The sequence below is a fragment of the Pecten maximus genome, chromosome 18 (genome assembly GCF_902652985.1).
Source record: "Pecten maximus chromosome 18, xPecMax1.1, whole genome shotgun sequence".
NCBI lineage: Eukaryota > Metazoa > Mollusca > Bivalvia > Pectinida > Pectinidae > Pecten > Pecten maximus.
In genome coordinates, this window is record NC_047032.1 from 17850845 (window position 1) to 17878261 (window position 27417).

The following is a 27417-nucleotide window of genomic DNA, read 5'->3' on the forward strand; positions in this document are numbered from 1 at the left end:
TGAAAGCAATATGTTTCGTTTCATCAATGTTGTAACATTTAAAGGCTTTAAATGAAGCCAGGAAACAAATGTATTGATGGAAGAAGATATTATATAAAAAGAATACATGACTTTTGCTTTGAAAGATTTTAGTTATAGGTTATGTTTTGATAACTATAAGGAAGCATGAAAATGAAATATTATAAATTTAGTCTTTATATTTTCACATCCTGCATTTAAAACAAACCAAATGATTATTTTTTGTATCGTGTATACAAATAAAAATGTACTTTGTTTAGAAACCTATGATAAGCCCTACGGATTATTGAACAGACACTGTATTGATTTTCATTTCCTCAATGGAGATATACAGGTGATTTAATGTAGATAATATTTAGTTGATATTTTTAGCAGAATATTAATTACGTTGCGTTCGGAATCGTCAGGTAGAAGGAGACAAACAATAATGCTCGTCGACTAGGTCCAACTGTTATAACAACAATATATTCACACCGTGAAATCAACCGAACAGTATGTACCTACAGTACTTAAGCTGTTAGATAAAGCGGATAAAATGTCTCTTTTATCTAGTGATGTACGTAGAGATACAAACATACATACACGTTTGTTTCTATTGCAGAATGTAAACTCCAACAGCCAACTTGGAAAAATCCTCCTGCAGTTTGACGTCGACGTCAATGGCAAACAGATGAGAGTAATAATCTGTTATTTATATAACAACAAAGTTACATCCGTATTTTTTCTCTGTTAAATCCATCTGTAACAATGCATCTAGTTTTTTTTTCAACATCAATTTAATGTAAACGTAACTAAATTAATCGAATATCAAAAAGAAAAAAGTACAAAATAAATATTTTTCTCGTATAATACTGTACGATTTCGACTCGGAAAAAGTCGTGTGAATGTTTTGCAATACAAATAATCATTTTTGTACTTTTTAAAGTTAATTTTTTATACTATTTTGTGTAATATGATAATAGTGCTACATGCATGATGTCACGCAAATTTCACTAAACAACCAACATGTCAGATATCGAGCCGGTAATATATCTCTACTACACACCGACATTGTGCAATATCAGCTGGAACATCAAATGTTATTTATGTCAGGTCAAATTAACCAGTGTTAAAGAGAAACATGAAAAGAACATGGCTGATGTATCTGTATGGGATAGGAGGCTACCGTATATACTGAATCTCTCTAAGTGAGCTTCTAGGTTACAATTATTGCCCCACCCTGAATGATCGGAGTTGCCTTTGTGCTGTCTTTTGTTTGAGGTGCATAAGTGACCCCAGGAACAAGGCCTGGTATAGATGGTAAAGCTTGCTGTTCGAATAGGACGACTTCAAGTGGTCATCCTTCTTAACTTGTGTTTTCCCCCTGTGTATTCTTTTACATTTAAGAGATAATAACTGATCAATATCCTTCATGAAACACTTGGACACCTTACCCTACCCTTACGTTCCTGTCTTGTCCTATATTTTCTGTGTTCTATTTCCTTGTTTGATGTCTGTTGAAATACTTAGTGGTTCAGTTGTCACAAATCTAGTTCTAATTTTGAGACTGTAATCCGGATTTTACCTAGATTTGAATGGCGAGTGTCGTCGGTGAAGCAGAAAACGCTTACTCTCGAAACACCTGGTCTTATTCTCCTTGTACTTAGAATTTCAATGAACATCTATAATTGTGTTTATAATTTTCCTCGTTTTGATGATTTTGAGTCGGAGATTCATTATTATACTGGTATTCACTGCTGTCTTTTTTACTGTCAAACATAACAAATATATCGGACTACAAGAACTGCAATACCAATACCATCTGATGTTTCTTATATTCTGTAAAGTCAACGTTTTTATTACTCGTTATAATTTAAAACTGCAACAATATAAGCCACCAAAAAATAACCATTTATACTATCGGAGGCACAGAATTGTTTGAATGCTAAATGTAGCAAAGATGAGTACCCCTGAAAAAAGCGAAAATTTTATATTCTTCCATAGCCTGATAGTGAAATTTGTATTCGTTGAGAAAGAATTCCTTCATTTAATATAAAAAAAAAAAATCATGCTTTTTACCCGCGAAAAACGGCTTTAAGGCACATGGGTGTCACCTTTCCAAGCCTAGTCATGTCCATCAAAGATAATTTAGTAATGCATTATTAACAATTAATTCAATAATGATAATAATTGCAAAAAACATACCATTTTAATGTGAATGGATTCAGTGACGAGTTTTGAAAAATAAAGCAGATATTTTCAAAATTTCCATTTTGATTCTGAGTTTTGAACTAACATTGTTAGGAAATAACAGAAAATTAAAAAAATATATTGTTCCATTTTTTCACATCGCTCACCCCGTGATGGTTCAGTCTTGCATTTAGCCGTAAGTTGAAAGTAAACTATTGCGTGTATCTCTATCTTATCATTTGACACGGTATACTGCCATGGCCTGACATTCGCGTGACAGAAAGTTAAAGATTAAATGTTATACTATGTAGGGTTACACAAATCTCGACTACAAGTAAGAAAATACTTTACACACGTAATTATCATTACAGTCCAGAAATGTGAATGCACAGAATTTGGATCGAGTTAAAGCTGAAGAATATGATCACCATGTGACCCCGAAAATGCCAACAGAAACTGGTGGATCTAAAGCAAAGGTACATACACAGAGCCATTGGGTGTTTACCTCACGCAATTTAAGAAATGTTGTAATTGATTTCCTAATGATACGGTCTGTGTATTTTTATGATAAGTACACATGTATATAATATCATAAGTATTTAATTATCTTTGAATTCCTGTCGAATACAAATGATTGGTATGACTATTCGCATTATGTGTGAGGCATTGAACTATATCTCAGTTCAAGGATAATATGAAGTTGACAAGCACCAGCCAGCTTCAAATTATTATCCCGAGCGTAAATATCCCCTTCTGTACAACTATGGGGTGATTTCTTTGCCGTACCCGTTTGCCCATCACCTGTCTGCAGTGTTGAAATTTGATGACAGAAAGAAACTGATTATGATTGTTGTGAATTGGAAATTCCCGTCTAAACTCTAATGTGAGATAAGAAAAAAATATATACCCATTTCATTAAAGGATCCTGGAGTTGAGACTGGCGGTATTCCAAATATACCTTTTAGATACACTGTATTTACATTTTACAAAAATGTGTAAATTGTATTAATTATACAAATCAAACAACTGATATAAATATTTGCTGTTTTTCGTTCTTTGTGACAAAGTAATGTTCTTTTAAATCGAACTTAAATATTGTTGTACAAGCTCTTGTTGTACATTTCCTCCCTGATAAAGGCTATTGACCTATAACGTTTAACAGTCAAATCATTATACATTTTGTAATATCCGATTCCTTCTGATTTTCAATAGCTTATATAAAACATAGGTACACACTTATGACATATCTGTTAATGACCTATGACTGCACATGGATTGTACGAATACTAGTTTTATTTCCTTCGTGCTTGTAAGAAGATAAAATGTTTTGTTTATTGTAGTCTGAAGAAAGAACCTTAATGAGGAGAAATTTCGTGCAGAATAGTAGATGGCTGTGGCCGGATGGTAAAGTACCCTATGAAATCGCCACTGGTGCTTTTAGTACGTATTTCATTTAAGATTCATTTAATTGATACAAATCTAAATCTTTCTACTATTTGATCCGTGCTCATTACCTGTGACACCCTACTTATAATCGTCTGTTCAGCCAGACATGACCGTTACCTTTAAACTCCCACTTGCTATCATTCTGTTCAACCAAGCATGACCGTTAACAGTGCCTGACAACCGTCCGTTCAGTCTGACATACTCGTTACATTTGACAACCACCTGTCAGTCGTTCGTCCGATTAGTCAAGATCGATACCTTTGACACTACCTTACAACTTTGAGTTCAGTCAGGCATATTTTTTCTTTTGATTCTTTTATGGATATCAAGCTACCATAATTTGATTCCAGCTTAATCAATAATACTGTGGTTATATCAAATAACTTTTTCAAGAAATAAAGTATAAAATGTATGATAGAAAATAGACAATTCTTTAATCATTGTTGTCTGTAATAAACATTTATTATCCATTTTGACAGGCGCGGAACAGGAAGCTATCATTTACAAAGCAGTGGCAGAGATGAAAGCAAAAACGTGTGTTAACTTTACGCCGAGAGGTATTGCGGATGTTACTCATAATGATTATATATACTTTGACAATATCCAGTAAGTATAACTTAAGCTATGCTGTAAATACACTGTAATATTAGATGGAATGAATTCATCATTATTAGTGTTCTGCCTCTCTTACTATCATTTCGTTTAAGATTCCCCGAATAAAAAAGTAAATACAATAGAACATGTATCCCCCGTGCAGTAATGTAAAACTGCCTCAATAAATGATGCCAGAAAAGTGCATTTCTTTTTTTTTGACGTCCGTATACCATCGGACTTATCGTCAGGAAGTTAAAAAAAGATTCTATTAATAAGTTAGAATTGGCACGCAGACCCGAGTTTTGAAAACAAAAAAACAAAAAAAAAAACAATACACTTTTGAAATAACAATACAAGACGATTTTATAGCATTATATATATATTCTTTGTTCCAGAGGCTCAGGGTGCTGGTCATATGTTGGAAAAATCTCTGTTGGCAAACAGGATATTGGACTTGACAGTTCCCAATATTGTTTGAATGTATGTAATGAATCTCAAATCATAATTGTGTGAAAGCTATATTTTGTAGTATAAGTATAATAAACGATTAAAGATGTTCTGAAATGCTGTAACAACATTATTCATGTAAATGCAGTTTGATACTACTTCTAATATATAACGCATTTTAAGTCAATGATATTGCAAAGTCGTAAGAGCTATTCTTTGTAAACTGATATCGAAGAAAATATTTCCTTTTGTGGAAAAAGACTAGTTTTACATGTTCTTCATTATCAGAATCCCACGGTTCTCCATGAAATGTGCCATGCAATCGGAATGGAACACGAGCAAAGCCGAATGGACCGTGACAAATACGTAACTATGTTATGGGACAATATCAAAAATGGCCGAGACAACGCGAATATGAAGAAATGGGACACCGAGGACGTCAATCCGTACGACTACGAGTCCATTCTTCAATACTACCTAACGGTAAAAAAAACCCATGTCCAACCATTTACTATCTGAATCTGACTTTCGTTGAATATAGGAGATGAGGTATAGAGTTTCATTTCAGTTGATATTTTGTATTCCATTGGGGAACTCTTGGTGTTAAACCAGAGCGTGTGTTCATTATTGAGGCACTGCAACTATCCAACATATGGTAGTTTCATGAAACGCTATATCAGTATGTCTTGTAACAGCATGCTAGGTATATAAGAACATTAATTCGTAAATGATGCTTGTAAAATAGAAAACACATATGTTTCAAATTCACATCTTCTATGGGCAGATTATTAATGATGAAATGGCCTAAATTGTTGTGGCGGATTATTTGTTTGTAGTCAATAGTTTTAATGAAGCAAAGCCTATACCTTAAAAAAGGCAGAAGACGCATAACCTTCCTGAGCATCTGGTTATATCATAACTGTACGTCATGAGTTAATGAATACGTCTATCTTCTGATGCCCTCATCCATCGGTGTTGAGTCAGGATAACAATATGTTAATATATATCGATACATTCTTGTTGGTTTAAAAAAAGGATTTTGCAAAATCCGCTGGCACATACTCCATGAGATTTAATGATACGGCATTAGAGGTATTGGCTGGAAGCGCTGACGAACTGACATTTTATGACGTCAAGGACATTACGGATGCTTATGGATGTACCGGTGAGTTTACATGTTGTATGTAATGTTGGGATATTTACAATTTATATCTTTATATATACATATATATATATATATACATATTGTGTGATTGGTTCGGGAAATATATTTTGTTTTTGTTGATATATTTTGTTAAAATAACAGTGTGCTAAAGGAGTCATCTGATGCCATAGTCATTTGTTCCTTTTCAATAAAAATAGTGAAGTTTTTGCTTGAAACAGCTCGGTATTAATTGTCAAACATTGCACTAGAGAACGTCGCACTATTTTATATCGATTATCCGTCTTTAGAAAATGTACAAAACAATAAGTTGTTTATCTGCCCACCGCGAAAATAACAATGCGACGAAAATAAACCGGGAAAAGTGCACGCGTAGATCCTTGATAACTGAAAGTTAAATGTTTGTTGTCCTTGTTCGATTCTTGATTACGAGTTATGCTGTTGGATTTATACGGTTAGAGAACACCTGTATATAACGAATTAGATAATTATCATATACCTTCCTGTTATTCCAATTTTCAGAAAATCACGAAACTATTATATCAATTTTCAGAAAATTGGAGATCTGTTATATTAATTTTCAGAAAATTGCGGAACTGATATACCGACATGTGAAAATGGCGGGTTCATTGATCACAGTTGTTCCTGCTTATGTCCAGCGACTCTTTCCGGTGATGATTGTTCGCAGGTTCCCACTGATACAGGTATCGTTGAAAATAATGTTCATATGCACTTAAGAAAAAGCTATACTGGATATTTGATGAAAATCTCTTTTTAAAATAGGAAAGCGTAATTTTATTGGTTGTTCTGTAAATGACAATAGATCATCGCAAATACCATTCCATAGGGTCATTGCGATGCATAATGCAAAATTAGAATGTCTGATATGATTTTTGGTATATCGCTTCAGACCGGGTTATGTGACGGAAGAATTTCTACACAACATCTGGTGTACCAAAATCATATATATTTTACGCGAAACATGCACATTTACACTATATATAGAAATTACCAATCTGACAGGCGACATCTTGATTTCTGCTGCAGGTTGCGGTGGTATAATTGATGTGACGTCAGGGCCACAAACGATTACATCACCAAATTACCCAGAAAATTATGACGTAGGGGCTACCTGTAACTGGCTCGTAAAGGTTTGTATTTCTTTTCTGCAAGTCAAGGTCCCTGTAGAAGTGGAGCTAATTCTTGAAAAGTTGAATTGTATATTGTACTAACAATTGATGATTATCTCATATAAATCAATCATCTTGAACGGTATTTATTAATATGCGTTATAAGTCCTTAGACAGAGAGTATTGGTGAACGTATAAAAACAGGCACACGGAAATGTTGTTCAACGAATATATGAGATTATGAGATCTACCCCCAATGTTTGGATGTTATCAATTTATTCGCTCCTGGTTTTTTTAAGTCCATTTTTTTCATATATAATATTTACTTTGGTGCCGCAGGCTAGAATTACCGCAATATTAATCTCGGCTGTGTGTATTTGTCATAGATGAAGTCTCGATTATCTAACGTGATTGTTTCATCATTTTGATTAGCAATACGATTATGCTGCTCATCAAGCGCAGAGAGGAATCTGATTAAAACAATTGTGTTATATTGTAGTAATTTTAGCGCTATGTTGATCATCGCAGGAAGAATGTTTACAGTGTATCAGAGTGATATCCAATCTAACAGAAAAGAAAGCTATTCGTTCAAGCAAACATATAGGAAAAATATGAAAAAAACACGTATAAATTAAAGAAAGATCAAGTTAAACATTTTAAATGTGCAGATAACAATTAAACATTGGGAAACAGATACCATCGCCTGTTTCATGTTCGTGTAAATTAACAATAAACATGTCTGGTCAATTGTTGTTGTCGCACATTGTTCTTTATTGTCATGTATTGATTTCAGACTGTGGCTGTTTTTATTCTGTCCATAAAAATATCAAATATTTTGTCTCGTAATTGCAGGGACCACCCGGGAAACTGATAGAACTAACCATCAATGACCTCAACCTGTCCTACAATGATGTTAACATGAACTGTTATCACTGGTTAGAGATACGATATAATCTGATTGGACAGACCGGACTAATGTAAGAAGCACCCTCCAATAATTGACATGTGATATACGCATTTCCGTACGATTTACAAAATTTAAGGATGATTATTTAACAGCCGTGAGAATGCTATCTTCATGGTATGAGCTACATATTTCTATAGGAAAACCATTTTCCAATTGTCTTTAATATCATGAAGTATTAATGGTTCGTTTAAATGGCTTTTAAATAATTGCGATTATAGGAAATGGTTTTATGTTGCCAACACAAATATCTGATGAAATGTCTATTCACAGAAATCAATTTAACAAAAAATTGAGATATGATGATTCTACTGAATTATATAATACAAACGTCTTTCATTATTAGCTTTTGCGATGAAACAAACATGTTTCCTTTTATATATCTTAATGATTTAAAGAACGTAAATTGTTTGGAAGCTCATTTACGTGGGTTGATTTTCCTGATACTAATACCAGGTTAGTGTATATATATAGTACATTTTGTAAGTAATGCTATATTCTCGTGGTTCAGGAAATGTGGCGAGGTAACTAATGAGGTGTACACGACAACATGGTTCGAACAAGGAATAACAAACATCTTGTACATGCAGTTCAACACCACATACGCAGATGACAAAAGTTCTAGCAAAGGATTCAGCCTAAACGTTCAGGCTGTGAAAATAGGTATGTACACCATAAATTGAAAGTCAAACACGTAAGCCCGAAAAGATTTTAAATTGCTATTTAAATGAATTAAGTGAGGGAGCAAACGCATTTTTTTTTAAATTCCAGCACAATTCACAGTTTAATGTTTTATATTTTGATATTAATTACTCATTGACATTGCGTATTGATTTGTTGAAGAAATGCCTTATTAAATAAGTAAAATTGTACATAAAACGTGTAAAAAATATGTTTGAATACATCTGTACGCGGATTCATAGAGTTTCAAACAATTTTGTTTTCCATACCCGTATGAAACTAAAAAGTAATGACATCAACACTTAAATAAACAGTTTAGTAATTACATGTAAAACAAACAATATGCTAAATGCCACGTATCTTCCTGAACCAAGTAATTAGTCGTTAAATGGAATGTTGTGTGAAAAAGAAAATTTGATAAATGCGTTATCTTTGTTGTGTCAGTCAACAGTGACATCGATATGTTGAAGACATATGTACCATTGGCAGCTAGCCACATGTACCATTTACAGTCATATGTGTCCTTGACAGTCGTATGTCATCGCCAGCCATATTGTAAGGCAGTTATGCATGCCAAGGACAGTCACGTGTGCCACAGACAGTAATATATGCCATCGACAGCCACGTGTGCCATATGCAGTCATACATGTATAATGTTACTGACAGCCACGCCGGCCATTGGCAGTCACATATACATAATTGACAGTCACGTGTGTCATAGGTTGTCATATATGCTATTGATATTCAAGTAACATATGCAGGCATATATGTCATAGACAGCCAAGCGGGCCATTAACAGTCATATATGTCACTGGCAGTCTCGTTTTCCATATACATATTTGACAGTCACGTCTGTCATATGTTGTTATACATGCCATTGAGAGTCACGTGTGCCATTGACAGCCATGTGTGCCATAGGCAGTAATATACGTCATTGACAGTCACGTTGCGATTTCGAAACCAATGCAGGGCATTGACCTGATACTAACCCTAGGCCGATGGAGTTTCACCGGGTACTCCGGCTTTCCTCCACCTCCAAAACCGAGCGCGGCCTTAAATGCCCCTGGCTGTTTATAGGACGTCAAACAGAATAAATCAAACCAAAACCTCGGGAATTTGTTAAATACCACTGTTGGATAAAATTACAACTTTATACTGATTGCAGAGTTAATTAATTCAGGATTGCCGTCCAATAATGCTGAATTTTCGGATTTCGTTTAAGATCATCTCCCGTAAGAGCTCCCTTAAATTATCGAAACTCACGGGGGTTAATACAAAACAAACCTGCTATATGCAAACAACCGAAATTGCAACACACCTATAGGAATACAATACAGATACCTTTACTGCACCTAATGTATCTTACACCGTGTACAGTGGTTGCTTTAAAACTCACTATAGCAGACAGTTTTTTTTACCGGGAGATTATATATCGGCGACCCACTTTCTAGCACAGGTAATGTACGCGTGTTTGTGTGTATAACATACACGTACAGGTAAGACCGATTTTCAATGAAATCGATTTTGCTAATTTCTTACTGATACATCGGATTTATATCCACGAAACAAAGGACGTCTGCCGTGATGCATTATCAACAATCTTGCTTTCCGCTAATTATAATCCTAAAAAAGACGAAATATTCATCAAAGGACTGCGTCCTAGAAGTATCAACTATGCTTGTATATATTTATTAACAAAACTGATTTATTTGACAAAGCCACTTTAAATATCCAATATAGTTATGGGTATTCGTTAAATATCTATTTTTATATATACATTATCTCAACAGGATGCGCAAGCAGTCCCTGCATTCACGGATCCTGCCTGGATGATCCTACTGAGGAGTTTAAATGTATATGTGATGATTTATATGAGGGCGACCAATGTGAAAAGATCAAAGGTAATGCTCACAAAGAAACATATATAAGAATGTTATAATCAGAAAACAAATTATACAAGAACAAAATTTTCCCTTGTCGTGCAACATTAATCAAAATATTAATAGCCTGAGTGATATCGAACAAAACAATGCTAAGAAGTAATATATAGTTTCATTTAAGAATTGCATACTCCGTGTATCCATTCTTAATATTCAACGAAATTGTGATCTCGTTTTTATCCGCTTGCTAAACTATCCCTTAAGATACCTATTACTTAATTATCAATTTAGTGTAGGGGTTCTCATAAAGTGACAATAAATGTCCGAGAACTTCTAGTTTTTCTGCTTTCACATATTCATTTTCCACGAAAACCATGGTTATTAATATATATATATATATAATATCAATAATAATAATATTTCTGATAGACTATAAAGGTTATATTTCTTTATTCAATAATTATAATTAAGATCAACCTATGTCTGTAACAATACAGATGTCTTTAGATTTACAACACAGTTGTACGCTTTCTTGTGTATACGCCGTAAACATCGACACACCATCTGATGTAAGGTGCACGGACATAAGATACACTTGAAAACGCTGTGCTATGTTTACCTTGATAATCACCAGTACATGTGAACCATGGTATTATAATACCCCACAGACATAATATTATCGACTTACGTGACATTTGGATTGAAATGTCTACATTGTATTACGCTTACCCCACCACATGTGCTGCGGTTATTTCCACTACACCGATTGCCTCTCTGAATCGATTGAACTTTATCCTTTGATGATGACCCCTTTAAAAAGAAAGAAAACAAATATAGATGATTTGTTTAAGCATTTTACGGAATTCATCAATACATTTGAAACAGTAATAATGTCCTCACATTGATTTATTCTTCATGTATTCATGTTGTATGGCGCTACAGATCAAAGTATGTTAATATTTAAACATGACGATTCAAGTATAAGTCATATATTACATTTTCCTTTTTAAGTTAATGCAAATTTGTATATGTAACCGGGATTTCATCTCGAAAATGGCGTTCTTAAATATATATCTTGTTTGAAGATGTACTCTTTAATGATCATCTTAATATTGGCGTTAATTCAGTGATCATTTTTGTAAAGTCACGATCTTGAATAGAAAAAAATATATACTTATATGTTATTCGAATGTATTATTCGTATTTTAGCCATGATAAAGATAGGTTAATGAATCAAATGTTGAGTGTGATTCCAAGGGAAAATTATACTATTACCTAAGGGGTATAACTCTAGCTTTATTGTTAGTTCTTATTTTATTAACGTTCACTAACGGACTTGTGTATAAAACCGACATGCATTATTCAAAAGACACAATGTTGGCTTCTTATATTAATAACGAATCTGGCGTTGAAAAAAAATATGTATGAATCCGTTTCGAAATATTTATCCTTCGATATACATAGTAGACATTACTTACATTATTTATTTGAAACGTTACATTGAATTTTAGATCATACAATTTAAACAAATATCTGTTAATCTAAAATGTGTTTCAATTCTGAATCTGAACGCCTTCAATTTTCTATATTTTTTTTTTTAAATATTACTTAAATAATTCAGTTTTTTTTTAATACACACACACATTAATACATAAATACATGTATGCATGCAAAGAAATCCCTGAAGCTTACATAATCATACTAGGTCCAGGTCCCAAGAAGGACATATCTATACCGCAGTAACAATAATGTATGTGTATTTCAGCCTCCAGCGCTTTCTCTTGTGACTTTGAAAATGCTGATGAATGTGTCTTTGTCAACAATGACGACGGAGTAGATGTTTTTGATTGGACAAGAAAGCAGGTAAGCAGATATATAAGCCAATAGCAAACAAGGCTCTTTGAAATGAATACTAACTTCTGTCTATAATCACTGGGAAAATCCGATAGAGTATTAATATTTAAAACAAAAAAAATGAAGAACAGAGCAATTGTACATAATTACTGTTCGGTATACTAAATTCAATTGCGGTTTTTTTCAAATACAGGGAAGAACTCCTTCGGTCGACACAGGACCATCACAAGCGTTCGGTGGTCAGTACTATACGTATGCGGAAGTGTCTTTCCTCAACGAAGGTGACACTGCCGTACTGTTGTCCAATGGTGTTCTGCCAGGTAAGATTCATTAATTTTTTTCAATATTGAAATCACACGTAATTGGAACCACACACATAATAATTATATGAACCTTATGAAATCGCTTTAAAATAGGCATTGCGTGATTTATTTACTGAAATTTACATCAGTATATTATCCTCTTACTGTTGAGGAACATTCTGTTATTTTAGTTTGGTTAGTTTGTTACGTTTGTCCTAAGCAAGTATACGTGTATATTATTATTATATTGTTTTCCCCTGATGTTTCTATTGATCTGAAATTATTGCTTTTAAATTTGATGTTCATTATTCTGCGTCCTGGTAAGAAGTGAAGACTTCGGAGAGGAACACCTATTATCAAACTTGCTGTCTTGGTCAGGCAAGATTCTAATTGGTCAGTTTCATTTAATAAGGAAAAGCTAACATCTGTGACGTCGTGGGTTCAACACCCTGAACTCACTAGCCGACGTACTGTTTTATTACGTAACCTTACAGCACGAAGTGGTTCGTCACTTACTTCACACAATAGCTTGTTGTCATAAGTAAAAGGTATACAGCTGATATGTAGAAAAGATACATTAAGAAAATACTTATCTTAACAACTAGCAGATAAAACCTTTAAAAGAAGAAGCTATACGTATAGAGACCAAACTGAGATATTTACTATAGAATGTAGCTAAATGGGAATTTCACAGCGTTTCTATAAGCTGACTAAAGAAAGTCATAATACGTATTAAGCTTCTACAGGAGTAAAAGCGTTACTCACTTTGTACACCAAATCATGGCATCTTCTTTGTCAGTGATATAGTAATGATTTGTTTAATGCTGATAGCTGACAAAAACAAACAGTTTGTGAGATTCTCATACACACATTTAAACCAATCATGATTTACACGTATCAATGGTTGATTATTGTTATTGTAATCATTCCGCATAAAATATGTCGAACGTTTGGTTTTTGGCATAGTCTAGAGAAACAAGGTCATGGACTGAAATCTACATTATAGAAACCACAGATTAATCATTGGTGGGTGTTGATCATCCAAAAATAATGCGGTCTTGAAAATACGTTGTTAACATTGATCAAGATTACAAACTGCGAGGCAGTAACAATGTATCGATCCAGTCAAACCTGTCGCTTATCATTTGAGGTTTTGTGTTAGAAAAAATGATGCAGATAGAAAAAAATCTTCACAATTATAAGCCTGTCTCGAAAATGATTTCATACATTCTGCAGCAGATAAAGGACATCGGCTCCATGTTATTTCAAAATATTCGTATCTTTTCTTGATCTTGCCAAATATGTGATGTCACATATATATGATGAACTTTTTCAAAACTAATCAAATTTCACTTGGAGATCGAACGGTCGCCAAATGTATCCAGAACGGATGTAAGGTATTTCGTATCACTCCATTCGAGTACATTTACTTTTTTTGTAGTTGGGGAATGGTGTATGTCGTTTATGTATCACATGTACGGAGATTCTCTTGGTAAATTTGAGATATTTGGAGAGAAAGATCAGCAAGTATGGTGGAGTAATTCTGCAAACCTTGGGGATCAATGGAACTACGCATCAATAAAATTACCACTGGAAATAGATCAGAAGGTATATCTTATTTATAGCTCAATCTTACTTCCAACAAGCATTTTTATTGGCTTTAAAATCATGTTATCCCCCCTAACCGTACCCCAATAACTTGTCCGTTTCTAACGTCGTCTTTAACTTGATGATACAGCGACGTAATTATATCGAACAGAAAAGAGTGTGTCAATAAAAGTGAATTTTCACAGGGATTGTGTAGAGTAAATCTGATTATAAGGATTAACTTCAATAAGACTTTTTATGTAATGTAGCTATACAGTAACACAAAAATAATCCGTGTTCTCTCATTATAAACTGCGTTTAATTAAGAGTACATTCCTTTTTTGTGTGTTATATCCTATGCATCCTTCTATCTACTATCATTCTTGATTATACAATTTAAACATTAATAGGTCATAAATACATTATTGTAGTCATGTTTTAAAGCGCTTTTCCGCTTGAAGAATTACGGTAAATCATGATTGCACTATATCCTACACTTGATGTAGGTATACTAATTCTACTTTGGGAAATGTTATTTTTAATTGCGCTAGTCTGTTTTGAAACGCGCTAATAATTGAGTACGCAAAAAAACATTTCCTGAACAATTTGTTTTTCGAATGCGTTCCTAAATTGTAAAATTGTAATATTATTTAATTTCACAGATTGGACTTCGAGCAACAGTAGGCTGGCACTTCTGGGGAGACATTGCCATTGACGATCTTCATCTTCAAAAATGTGGTTTGTATTTAAAGTAGAGATAGTACATTGCAGATATCCACAAAAAGAATATTGCAGATGGTATCCTTCCTAATGACATTTGTATAAATCCCGCATACTTTGCTTCCCGGGAACGATTTGAAACAATGTCGAAGTCAAATGATTCCATTCCCATTGTCTCTTATTTCATCTAAGTCTTAGCTTGGCTTTAATTATTAGTTTAATCTTAGGTTATCTGGTGTGAAAAATCATTGGGGGAGGGTAATCATATTTTATACAAAAAATAACTGGGGTGATATATTGGGCTCCGAGTGGCAGGGACCCTATTTTGGAACTTTGCTGTAATTTTGCTTTAAAACCTACTCCTCCTAAACTTTGAGTGGATTACAACCAAATGTAGTGTGAAAATTCTTGAGAGAGGGCAGTCATACTGTTTATAAATGAGGCTTGTTGACCCCTGAGGTCAAAGGGACGAGGCCACAAAAAGGGGAACTCTGTTGAATTTCCGCTTTGAAACCCTAATCTTTCTTAACCCTGGAGTTGATTGCATCTTAATTTGGTGTAACGCATCATTGGGAGACGGCAGCTATTCTTTTTATAAACAAGGCAGGTCTGACCCTTCGGGACAGAGAGACAGGGTCATATCATATCAACAATTGTGATAGATCCTTTATATATAATGGTTCAATTGTCAAATGACCATTAATGGCCATGACCCTCTGATGTATAACAAAGGCTGGTCCGACCCCTTGGGCCAGAGGGGAAGAGTCCAAAAAGGGTAACTAAGCTGAAATTTTGCTTTAAAAGCCTACTCTGTTTTACTCTTTTTTTTAAAAAACTTTAAATGGATTACGACCAAATTACATGTGAAATAGCATTGGTGAGGTGGGGGGGGGGGGGGCAATCACAATCACATTTTTAGGTCATCTGACTGATACGTCCGTACGCTTTTCACACTCCAAGCTTCTGAAGTTCCTTCACTGGGATTTAGCTCTAACTTACCCGAAATGATCCTTAGATGGTCTTGACCAAGGCTTGTTATTTTTCGAGTCGGTCCAAAAATACAAGATGGCCGTCATTGAAGCCATCTTGAAAAACACATTTTAAACTTGTTCTCAAGTTTCACAAGCGGGATTCAACTCGAATTTTTAGGTCATCTGACTGATACGTCCGTACGCTTTTCACACTCCAAGCTTCTGAAGTTCCTTCACTGGGATTTAGCTCTAACTTACCCGAAATGATCCTTAGATGGTCTTGACCAAGGCTTGTTATTTTTCGAGTCGGTCCAAAAATACAAGATGGCCGTCATTGAAGTCATCTTGAAAAACACATTTTAAACTTGTTCTCAAGTTTCACAAGCGGGATTCAACTCGAATTTTTAGGTCATCTGACTGATACGTCCGTACGCTTTTCACACTCCAAGCTTCTGAAGTTCCTTCACTGGGATTTAGCTCTAACTTACCCGAAATGATCCTTAGACGGTCTTGACCAAGGCTTGTTATTTTTCGAGTCGGTCCAAAAATTGAAGCCATCTTGAAAAACACATTTTAAACTTGTTCTCAAGTTTCACAAGCGGGATTCAACTCGAACTTGTCTGCAATGATCATGAGATGGTCCTGCGGAAGTGTTATTACTTTTCTGGTCAGTCCAAAATCCAAGATTGCCACCATGACAAACTCTACCATTATACTTGCTACTAGATATGTATCATACAATGGTTCAAGGGTCTTTAGTGTCAGATGACCTTAAAAGCCAATAGGCCTCTTGTTTTGATATATATATATTAACTTTTTTGTGTAATTTATCCTCCGATGATGTTTTCATCTTCGACAAGGCGAAACGAAATGCACGCTTTCATTCAATTGCTTGATATATTTGTTCTTCTTTCAGTCCAAGAACGTTGCGATTTTGAAACTGGAAACGAATGCTTTTTATCCCAAAGCTATATGGATGATTTTGACTGGAAAGTTGATCAGATTGTAAGTAAAGCCCTACTAGGTATGTTAATCTGAACTGGAAAAAAATGAATAAGAAATAAATAAACAATAATAATAAAACAATATCAGCGCCAATTTACATTGATGTATAATGTCTAGTGCAGTATCCTGAATTTCTTCTGAAGTATTCAGTTGTACGAGTACCCTCCCCTTACATGACAGTAACCATAACAGTAACATGACATGTCTGCATACAGTAGTACTAGATAAACAGGAGCGGCACAAATGTCCCCGCCGGAACACAAGGAGAAGACTTCAACATTTTAATTATCAAGGAATAAATACATAGAAACATGCTCTAATGTTAAGTAAATTACAGAGGCCTACATACGATTCAAATGTATTACGACATCTTAACTTAAAGTTACCTAATTTAAGCCTGTAGAGATTCCAAAAGAAGTTAGATAATTCTGCGTAGCTCCTTACAGCACATTCTAAAGTTGATATGGAATCGATATTTGATCTCGCGATATTCCGCATGTCATTCATGTATATGTTTTAATGCAATATTCGTCCCATTTACAAAAAAGCATCTCATATACATACATCATTGAAATTGTTTTGTAGTTTATCGATGGAATGTGGTAATTACCTGGCATATTCCTGAACAGCAATTTTTGTCAGTCTATGACCTAAACAAATAATGGTATGTAAGCCATATTAAGTTTTTTAAGAAGGGATACATTTTCAAGTAGAGAATAGTAAATTTTGCTTTTCCATAAGGGAGAAACTCCTTCGTCGAACACAGGACCATCCTCTGCACAAGATGGAACTCACTATGCATTCATTGAGTCCTCAGATCCTATCCGCTATGACATGGCAACCTTAACCTCGCTGGCAACATTTCCAGGTAATGGCAGATGCTGCTATATATTCATTATGTTTTGTGCAGATTGCATAGATAACTCAATTCATATCTATAGTTTTCAGTTTCCATGTCAGTTTTTATATGATTAATATAGTGTTTCCGAGATCATTGTTATCATCAGCGATGTAATCGGTCTTTTGTCCAAGACATTGTAGTACTACAATATCCGTGCTAAATTCATAGTTGTTTATTTCATTTATTTGTCTATACAACATATCTTAGAGATAATTCATGGAATTGTCGAATAACAACAACCAAAACAACGAAATCCGTTTCCCAATTGCACATTTTTCAAAATGTCATCCTTACTGTCGTTATTTTATTTGTCTTTGCTCTCTTTCTATTGTTCTGTTGGTGTCCCTGTGATCCGTCCTCATAGGGCTGGCTATTTCAAGAGCGTTAAACGCCATAAAACCACAATTTCTGATGGTATTGCAATGCGATTTTATGAAAAAGATTTTGTTCTACAATCAACGGCACATACATAATTAGAGAGACATCACAAGATAACAATAAACTGCTGTACATCTTGAGATTTAATATCCGAGATGTGCAGGCATAGCATTAGTAGTATAACAAAGCTTAATTGATTTTGTTCAGGAAAATTAATTCCATGACATAAAAACTTTGAGATATTCTCTTAATTTTTTTAATCACAGTTAAAAACATGTTAGTCGAGCAAATTTCAAATTTTGCAGTTTGAATTTGAAATATTGAATATCGCTGAAGCATTTATTTCTGATTTCGTTTGTAGCCGGCGAGTACTGTTTGGTATTTTTTTACCATATGTACGGTAAAAAGATGGGAGGTTTATTGGTATCAACATTGGAGGATTCTAGTGGGGAAGAATATCCTGTTTTCATTAAAACAGGAGACCAGGGACAACAATGGAACCAAGGAGTCGTGTCACTGCACGAAAGAACATATTTTAATGTGAGACTGATTGAAACGTGAAACCTCCTGGTAGTGAGACAGGGAGATCTCAACCCGAGGGACTGATTTTTTTAGTTATCAAACACGAGTGTTTTGCAGCTTAAGAATCTTACCCCTAGGATTAAGATCAAATGTCTCATTCTCAAGGGGATGAATGTTTTTTTCCTTATCGTATTCATTCTTGTATGTTTCTTATAATGTCGTTACACCAATGCAACACGTGATTGAATTGTTGATGCGACGTCACTGTATTGTTGTTGCGATGTCGTGCAATGTTTAGACCGTGCAACGAGCACGTGTAGCTCGCCTCAACCCTTGGGTGAGATAAGACAATTTTGCACCGGTAAATCGCGAATATCCCTATCCAGGAAAAGAGAATATGTTATGCTTGTAAAGGTGAGTTATACTAGATTTTATAACGATGTTTTTGTTGCTGTTGTTGTTTTTTTCGTCCTGTTCAAACAGGATTACTACAACATATCAAGACTACCACAGGGGTTGCGTTTAATTTCAAAGCCAGTCAATCAAACGGTGTGCTGATATTTGTCTTTTGTACTTCAAAGGAAAAACAGTCGATTGTTTCATCAACAAATTTTGCAGTTACAACTTCAATTTTGCCATGCCTGTTGATCTGTCTGTTAGGTTATATTAGGAAAACAAGCACATTGTAGTTTATTTCAGAGTATGCGCCAAATGGGTGACAGGCGAGACAAATATTTTCTAATAATTCTTGTTTTTGATATTTTCGAAACGTATGACTGGCTCAAACAGATTCCTAGACTTTTAAATTGATTTTATTTGATATTTCTACTAGATACATAAAGTACCTGCATTTATCTAGTATGACGCCGCAATAACAAAGAAATTGTATAATTCAGGATCGTACAAATTACATCTTCTTACATTTAGAAAAAAAACCCACATAGCTTAAAAAATAATTTCATAATACAAGGTAACCGATGCCAGGCATAATATTATATCCTCGAACTATATAAAATTCCCTTTCTTCATTGTTTGGATTGTCCAAGTGTCATCCCTGTGAATGCAGATAAACATATACGAGGAATTTGCTTGAATTCTATTTTTGAACACAATATGTAAAATATTATATTTGTATTATCGTTTTGTTCAATATACCGTATATTCAGCCACATATGTAATTTGGGTAAATGCTACACAGATTTAAACGAACCATGCCTACATTGCTGCATTGATAGTTACAGCTTAAGCACTCTTTGAATTGGAGTTGGTAATAAGAAATAAATGTTTTAATAATTAAATCATTCGGTATTTCAGTTACTCTTCTCGGCCATACGAGGAACTTCGTATTCGTCTGATGTTGCCATCGACAACATTAGCCTAACCTCAGAAAGATGTGGTATGTTTAATGATAAACCTACGTGTTTTGAATGATAAACCTACATGCTTTGAATGATTACGTAATGTTTTGATATTGGATATCTTTGGAAACATATAATTTATATTTTCCTGCAGGACTACAGAAGACATATTCCGTTTACAAATAATCGCTTCATTTTCAGTCAATTAAACACATATTTGCGTCCATTGAGATGACAAATATATGTACTGGAATATAGGCCTAGTAGTTACAAACAGACGTACAATATTTCTGGTAAATAGATTATTGGATTGAGCAGCATAGCATGATTGTAATTTGAATTCCATGGCAGGACACACAAATACTTACTTACGATGTCTGTAGTTGTTAATCAGTACTGTTAAGCGATAAATATAATAAGAAATGCAAAAGAAGTAACAATATAAAAACAAAAAAATAGTCAAGGGAGTGTGGGAACGCGGAATTGATGGACATGATCAATAGTTTTTGTACACTTTACTTTATATACACTTGTTAATTTGTAACAATATATGTGGCGTTGTGCATTGTACAAAATGGTAAGAAAACATATTGTAACACATATGAATTGAAGCACAAATGTATCAAACATTTCTTTTTGGATATCTTCATTATCTCAATAATTGTAGATATATGAGCATTTTTACTAATTGTCTGACAGAACGAATTATATATATGTATATTTATGTTGATGCCATTCTTCAATAATGATAATATTCTGTCTAGCATGCCTTTCAAGTCCCTGTTTGAACGGAGGAACATGTGTTCCTGATGTGAGTGTCCGTGAGGGATACCAATGCACCTGTCCATCTGGACTTAGTGGCGGGATATGTGAAGTCGTTGCAGGTACAGCCTTAACCTGTATAAACCACTAGAGATATCAATTAATTTTATTTTGGATTGATGCCATTTTCGTTATGCAGACTTTCTACTTTCAATCTTGTAATATTTCATTGTGTACCTTTGGAGCTTTATAAAGATGATGACTGCTAGAAAGACATCTTTACCCGTGGTCCTCGTTATGAGAACGGAATTATTTTGTGCTAATATTATCAAATGGTAAAATGCTAGCCTTTCACTTAATACTAGAAGATGTTGTGTAGGAAGACATAGATTTGAAAAAAAGAATAGTATTAATAATGTGTGCTGACTAGGAAAACATTTCAAAATTACTTCGTGAAATGGCCGTTTCGTACACTAGGAAGAAAAAATCCAAAGGATCTAATATTATAAGAAATACAATCATTTGTATATCTGTAATGCATAAGCAAAGCTTTCAACTGGCACGATCGACCCTCTTTCAGTTTCTTATCATGATTCTTAGTATTGTAGGTAGCCGTTAGTGATAAATATATAGGTACTGTTGTTATTGCTAGGATGTTTATGTATGAATATGATTAGGTGACATGCTTAAAGATGGAAAAGTATACATATGCTATTCAAAGCTATAGAACTGATTAAAATATACAAAAATGCCGTTGACATAGTTTAAGGATTTACGCGATGGTTTACAATTCCAAGAACTTCATAGTAAACAGAACATATACAAAGGGAGATTTTACTTTATGTCTTAACAAGTAAAAATACATACAGAAATTATAATACAAATACAGACACGAAACGAAATAATGTTATCAAATATATTTCGTTTCTTTTCTCCTGTGAATCCTGTCTTTTATGACATCTTTTTGACCGCATATTTTGTATTTAGAAATGAGTGCCTTAGAAATCTTCGACCTTTCATCTAAAATATTGACATTCCATCCTCTTGGACCATGTCATAATACAATGTTTATATATATAATACCAATGACTTGTGATTCATACAGCGGACAAGGAGCTGACTTGTACATTTGAAAATGACGCTGTGTGTTTCCTGCAGCAAGCATGGGGTGATAGTTTTGACTGGACAATTACAGGGGTATGTTTTCTTCTATGAGAAATGTGCTAAATACAGAGTGAAGGAATTGACACAAGCTATTTAATGAAGAGATTATCATATTATCTCCATGCTGTAACAGTATTGGAGCAGTGAGAACTTATGAGATTTTGCAAAAAAAGGCATATTTCAAAAGAGAAAAAAGTGCATGTCACCTTTAAATGTTTTGTTAAATCAAGCTGCAAAGTATACCTGCAAACCTCGTTATCTCAAAATCAGTTGAGTATAAAACAAAACTTCGAGTATTAGAGGTAATTGAGCATATCTTTTATACAATTTTTACAGTTGAAGTTGAATTTGTACTTCGAGTTATACAGGATGTTCGTCTTATAAGATATAGCAGCGTTTATATGTTCCGTCATTTTAGCAATTGTCAGGTTTGTTCGGGACCACATGCTCGGAAAATCAGAAGGGAAATAAAAAAAGAAGTATTTTTCGAGCAACAACGAAAATACCTCCGCTTCAATTGGTGTCAACATACCATTTCAACATTTAAATAGTAACAACTCCATATTAATATCAATATGCAGTCATCTCGTATGTGCACTAGTTAGTCTCTTTTAGTAAAACACCAAAGCTCGCTCTATATCTGTTAGCTACTTACTTTAACAGGTATTTGTGGAAACGTATTTATACACACATTTCCCTAATGATAATACCCTTTTTGTCATGGGTGTTCTTTTTCATATACTAGGGTTCCACGGCTACTCCGCACACGGGTCCATCTGGCGCAGAAGAGGGAACTTATTATGCCTACATAGAAACATCAGGAGTAGTCACTGAAGGATTTGTAGCCAACTTTACAACTTATCCAATGGCTTTTGAAGGTAAATTAAGAGGTATCAAGGTCATGCTGTTAGAGGTCATGCTGTGAGACTTGATAAAATGGTAACAATCAATAAAAAATATGGGATGTTTCATATAATATTTCATTTAATCAAAATATAAATGATCAAATATGGAAATATTTTGAATACGAAATTAATGAACTGATATGTTCATCCTATGACGATTTTGGAATATTTTACTGTATATCAATTACAAAATCCTTTCCTATACTAGGTGAAGACCGTCAAATTAAATCATTTAAAGTTTCTGTTTTCTATATTTCGATAGTCACCGTTGAATTAGACTAAGAATAGAACGTGAATCCATAGCGATGTATAATATTTTTTAACAGAATAGTTTTTTTCAAATATTGATGTAATTGCATTTATGCCTTTTATTTTTTCAACAGAAGGGGTCCGCTGTCTGCGCTTCTCTTACCATATGTACGGGCTCACTATAGGACAACTGTCTGTGTACAATGGTGACACGCGAATATTCTACGCCGATGGAAACAAAGAAAACCAATGGAATGATGCTAAAGTCGATGTTGTCAATTTACCTGTATCTTCCCAGGTAAAAATAAAAATCTAGACACGGTCAGCAAAACACCTGAACACATCTTCGTGTATTATATAAGGTGTCTTCTGAATGGTACATTACACTTCTTGACAGTGCCTGAACAGTTTATGATGGCACAGGCATAGGTTGGGTGTCGGATAACGAAACGGTAAAGGAAAATGATATGAGCTGGACTACACAGACGTATGCGCGACATTACTGGAATCATCGATAAAATCGATGCCACAAATACTGGCATCTTTATATTTTGGATTAATTGAAAAAAATACAACAAATGACTCAATGCTGTAAATTACACGGTTAATTGCTGAGTTGACAATTAATTGACGTGATAACGAATGTAACAGCCGTGTTATAGTTAAAATCGTAAGTTTTTGTCCCTATTTTGCATTATAAAGATTATTGTGTCACCGATTCAATAGGATGAAACATTTATAAAATGCTGTTTCATTATTTTTTTATTTGTACATATTAATCATAAGCATGCATATAACCCGACTATGTTATGATTGTATTGTGTCTGCAATAATATAAAATTAGACTCTCTACAATCCGAAACTATCTGCAAACCGGCAAAATTGCATTGCCCCAAAGGAATCCGGTTTTGACAGAGCCCACTGTATATTTTGAAATATATACTGTTTCAAGATAAAGTATGTAATACAAATATATTGTAATGATACTGTAAATGTATGGTATATAATTAGTCTCTACAATCCGTAATTATTCAAATCGGCTGTTTTATATAGTCCCAAATGGAGTCCAGCTTAGACAGAGTCCACCAATATAACTTTTTGATCACTTCCGGTTCATTATAGCGAATAACTTTCTTTGCCCGTCATCGTAGGGTTGTGCAGGATTTAAGGATAAATTCATCCTTCATTAAATAACCAGCGCAGTTTTTTCTCCTTCAGCCATTCCAGGCTTACAATCTGATTTAAATCCGTACGGTAATGAATGTTAATATTTTCAAACAACCCATTTTAATAATCTATGTATATATTTTATTTTAAAGCATTAACTATTTTTTATAGCTGATCATTTCCGCTTCCGTCGATCAGGATCATGAGTATGGTGACATTGCCATTGATGACGTCAGTCTAACGCCCGGCTCCTGTAAGTTTAAACAATTTTATTTTAATGGGTTTCTATATACATGTACATGGTTATCGGATTTGTTTTCAACGCTGTTCTTGTGAAACTGATAGGTCATGTGACACAGTCAAACAGTAGGCGGCCAGGGCTCGATTTCAAAGTCGGATATGGAAAGGTATTTTAGCCTCATGTTCGCCGACCAGGTTCCCCCAAACACCAGTTTCCCGCCACATCCAGACCTCTTGAACCGTTCAGGTTCATGCGAACAAGAGTGCTAACTCTAAGTTTATATAACTTTTTTTCTGAATAGTCGTATAAGAAATGGAGTTTATAGTTTTATCATTTTACTTGTGCATTAACATGAGTTCATTGATACTTATAAAAAATAACTTACATTGTATTATGCATATGTCATATCTGCTACATAATGATTTTATACAGGTACACACTTACCCTGTAATATAGATATTACATCATTTCGAAAGGGAATTGATTATGTTGTTAGTTTATATTTCTATTAAATGGTTGATAATTCTCAGACTAGAGGCTAATTACTGGATCGTTAAGGCTACACATTACATTGATACTGTAAACGTACTGATTTTAGCGCATTATCATTATCTTTTTATCGGTTTCGAGTTCTGCTTTTGGTCAATTGGCACATCTCAGGAATTGTATATTATTGTGCTATTTCCCTAATCACAATTCAGCACAATGCTGCTGTCCCAAAAAACCAAAATTAGAAATTAAAAAAAAAAAGATAATAAATAGATACAAAAAAGAGGAAAAAAACCAAAAAATAAAACAAAAATAAAACAAAATTCCGTATGAGTATGATTGACACTAAAATATGATTACCCCTTAAATATAGAGGTTTACAGTGCTTTTAACATTTTATTAGTGCTTTAGGTCACATTGAACACGATAAGCAAAGTGTGTTTATACAGATAATATGCTTCGAGGGAATAGCACTATTTATATTTCCTCTTTTAATCTTCTGCTTCTCTTTAGGTTAACCTGCGGATCAAACACCACGTGATGAGGTGAGGGTAGTACGGTTTGACCATTACTTAGCAAGAACAACCTATCGATGTGGAACGAACCTCACCATAATATCTGGAACAAACGACGTAGGACTGCATCTTTTCCCTGTATCATATTAGCTATAATATCATCTCCTTTATTTAAGACTAAGCAGTTACTTGTCTTTTTTATATCGCATATATTCCTCTCAATCATAAACATTTTGTAGTATTTCAAAACGTAAATAATCAAGTAATCTAATTTGATATGCGAAAAACGCAAAACAAAAAATGCGGTTCATATTTGTGCTATCTCATGGGCTAATATATTCCATAATGTGAGAGATACTTATGGTTCTTTTTTAAACCAATTGTCATCAAAATAATGTCATATATTGTAGTGGCAAAATGACGTATTTTAAACAAATATGACAACCGTGGCCAATACTGATCATATTTACTGGCAGTAGTGTTTACTCTTTCCGTACTGCTGGCTACTATAGCCGACAAAATTCCAAGCTCCCTGACTATATTCCACAGAAAAAAAAAGTGACCCACTTCTGTGTTGTCGACTGTAGATGACAGGCTAGGCAGACGGTATTTTAGTGTCGGGAGCCCCTTAACATACAATTCCCGAGTACTCTGACATATAAAGGGTATTCAAGACTTTGGAAACAAACCTTTTGGTTGCTAAAGTGTTTATTGTGTTTAGCTTATGTTTTCCCGTCAGGTTAATGGATTTATTGTCCGCATAGGTTGTTAATGTAAACAATATGGCGGCTTGCTTTACTTTCACTTTTGGTAACGCTGTCTAGGCCATTGTATAATGTTCGTTACAACGTCAAGATTTAATCTAGTTAAATATTTCTCAACAACGCTATATGATAACACTAAATTTTGTGTATCTGTATTTAAAAAAAACAACAGAAATGCACATACAAACCGCCATTTTGTTTAACTTATCCGGTGCATAATACGAAAGAACGGAAAGAGTTAAAGAGTTATTGGTATTTTGTTAAAGTAGAAAATTGAAGAAAAACTTTCAAATCATTGTGATATACATTTAGGTCTCCTTCTCATGTTGTTTGTTTCGTTTTGATTTTGTATGAATATGATTTCCTCTCCTTCTTCTCATTGTACAATATGTAATATAAAATTTGTTTCATCAAAATGGCTGAAATATTCGATTATGATAAATGTTGATGGTTCCTTTTTAAACTCTTTGTCAGCAAAATAAAATTATGTATTACAGTGACAAAATCAGCGGTTTTTTAATCAAATAACCAAATTTAGGTCAATACTGACAATTTTGATGAAAGAACTGTTAAAAGCGTTATTAATAATCTATATTAATTTTTTTAAAGCTTTAGTGAAAAGTTTATGTAAAATTTCCAAAGCTTTGTGATGTATATTTGTTTTAGGTTTTATATTCCAAGATGTTGTTTGTTTCGTTTGATATGATTTTGTCTCTGTTTTTAATTCCAGCTGTATTCTGCGTTGTATTTGTCCTATATACACTAAACTAACGCATGAAAACTAATTACTTATTTGCCTACTTTTTCTGCTTTTATTAAAACATTTTTATTTTTTGAAAATAAATTCTCCATATGAATCTCGTTTTAGCTGTATTCTTAATATGAGTTTGTGATTAATTTCGAAACAGAAAGCAGTTCTTCAAAATTGTCGTCAGAAGGTATTGCTTTCATTGAATTTACCGAGGGTATAGTACAGTTCAGTAACTACATTTAGATTTGACCAGTGAACCCTGTATTTCTATATTGACAGAGCAAAATATTTTCGAATTATCCCATTTATTATATATATATA

General features: G+C 33.9%; 1 protein-coding gene across 1 annotated transcript; it reads left to right on the forward strand.

Annotated features, from left to right (window-relative positions):
* The first annotated feature begins 3541 nt into the window (after positions 1 to 3541).
* On the forward strand, positions 3542 to 27202 carry LOC117316280 (MAM and LDL-receptor class A domain-containing protein 1-like). Its single transcript, XM_033870818.1, has 24 exons — positions 3542 to 3627; positions 4113 to 4239; positions 4623 to 4707; positions 4963 to 5157; positions 5710 to 5839; positions 6421 to 6540; positions 6884 to 6987; positions 7819 to 7943; positions 8442 to 8593; positions 10402 to 10512; positions 12257 to 12354; positions 12539 to 12665; positions 14089 to 14255; positions 14897 to 14972; positions 16842 to 16930; positions 17672 to 17798; positions 18571 to 18749; positions 20046 to 20127; positions 20854 to 20973; positions 21957 to 22048; positions 22761 to 22893; positions 23304 to 23467; positions 24508 to 24589; positions 25580 to 27202. The coding sequence occupies exons 1-24, from the start codon at positions 3546 to 3548 to the stop codon at positions 25582 to 25584; spliced, it is 2772 nt and encodes a 923-aa protein (XP_033726709.1). The 5' UTR covers positions 3542 to 3545; the 3' UTR covers positions 25585 to 27202.
* The last annotated feature ends 215 nt before the right edge of the window (positions 27203 to 27417 follow it).

Bases quoted from the DNA above. Each gene is read 5' to 3' on its own strand.
- LOC117316280 (XM_033870818.1), top strand. From the start codon at position 3,546: ATGAGGAGAAATTTCGTGCAGAATAGTAGATGGCTGTGGCCGGATGGT. The intron at 6,541-6,883 runs GTATCGTTGAAA...TTTCTGCTGCAG, and splicing joins GCAGGTTCCCACTGATACAG to GTTGCGGTGGTATAATTGAT. The intron at 14,256-14,896 runs GTATATCTTATT...TTAATTTCACAG, and splicing joins CACTGGAAATAGATCAGAAG to ATTGGACTTCGAGCAACAGT.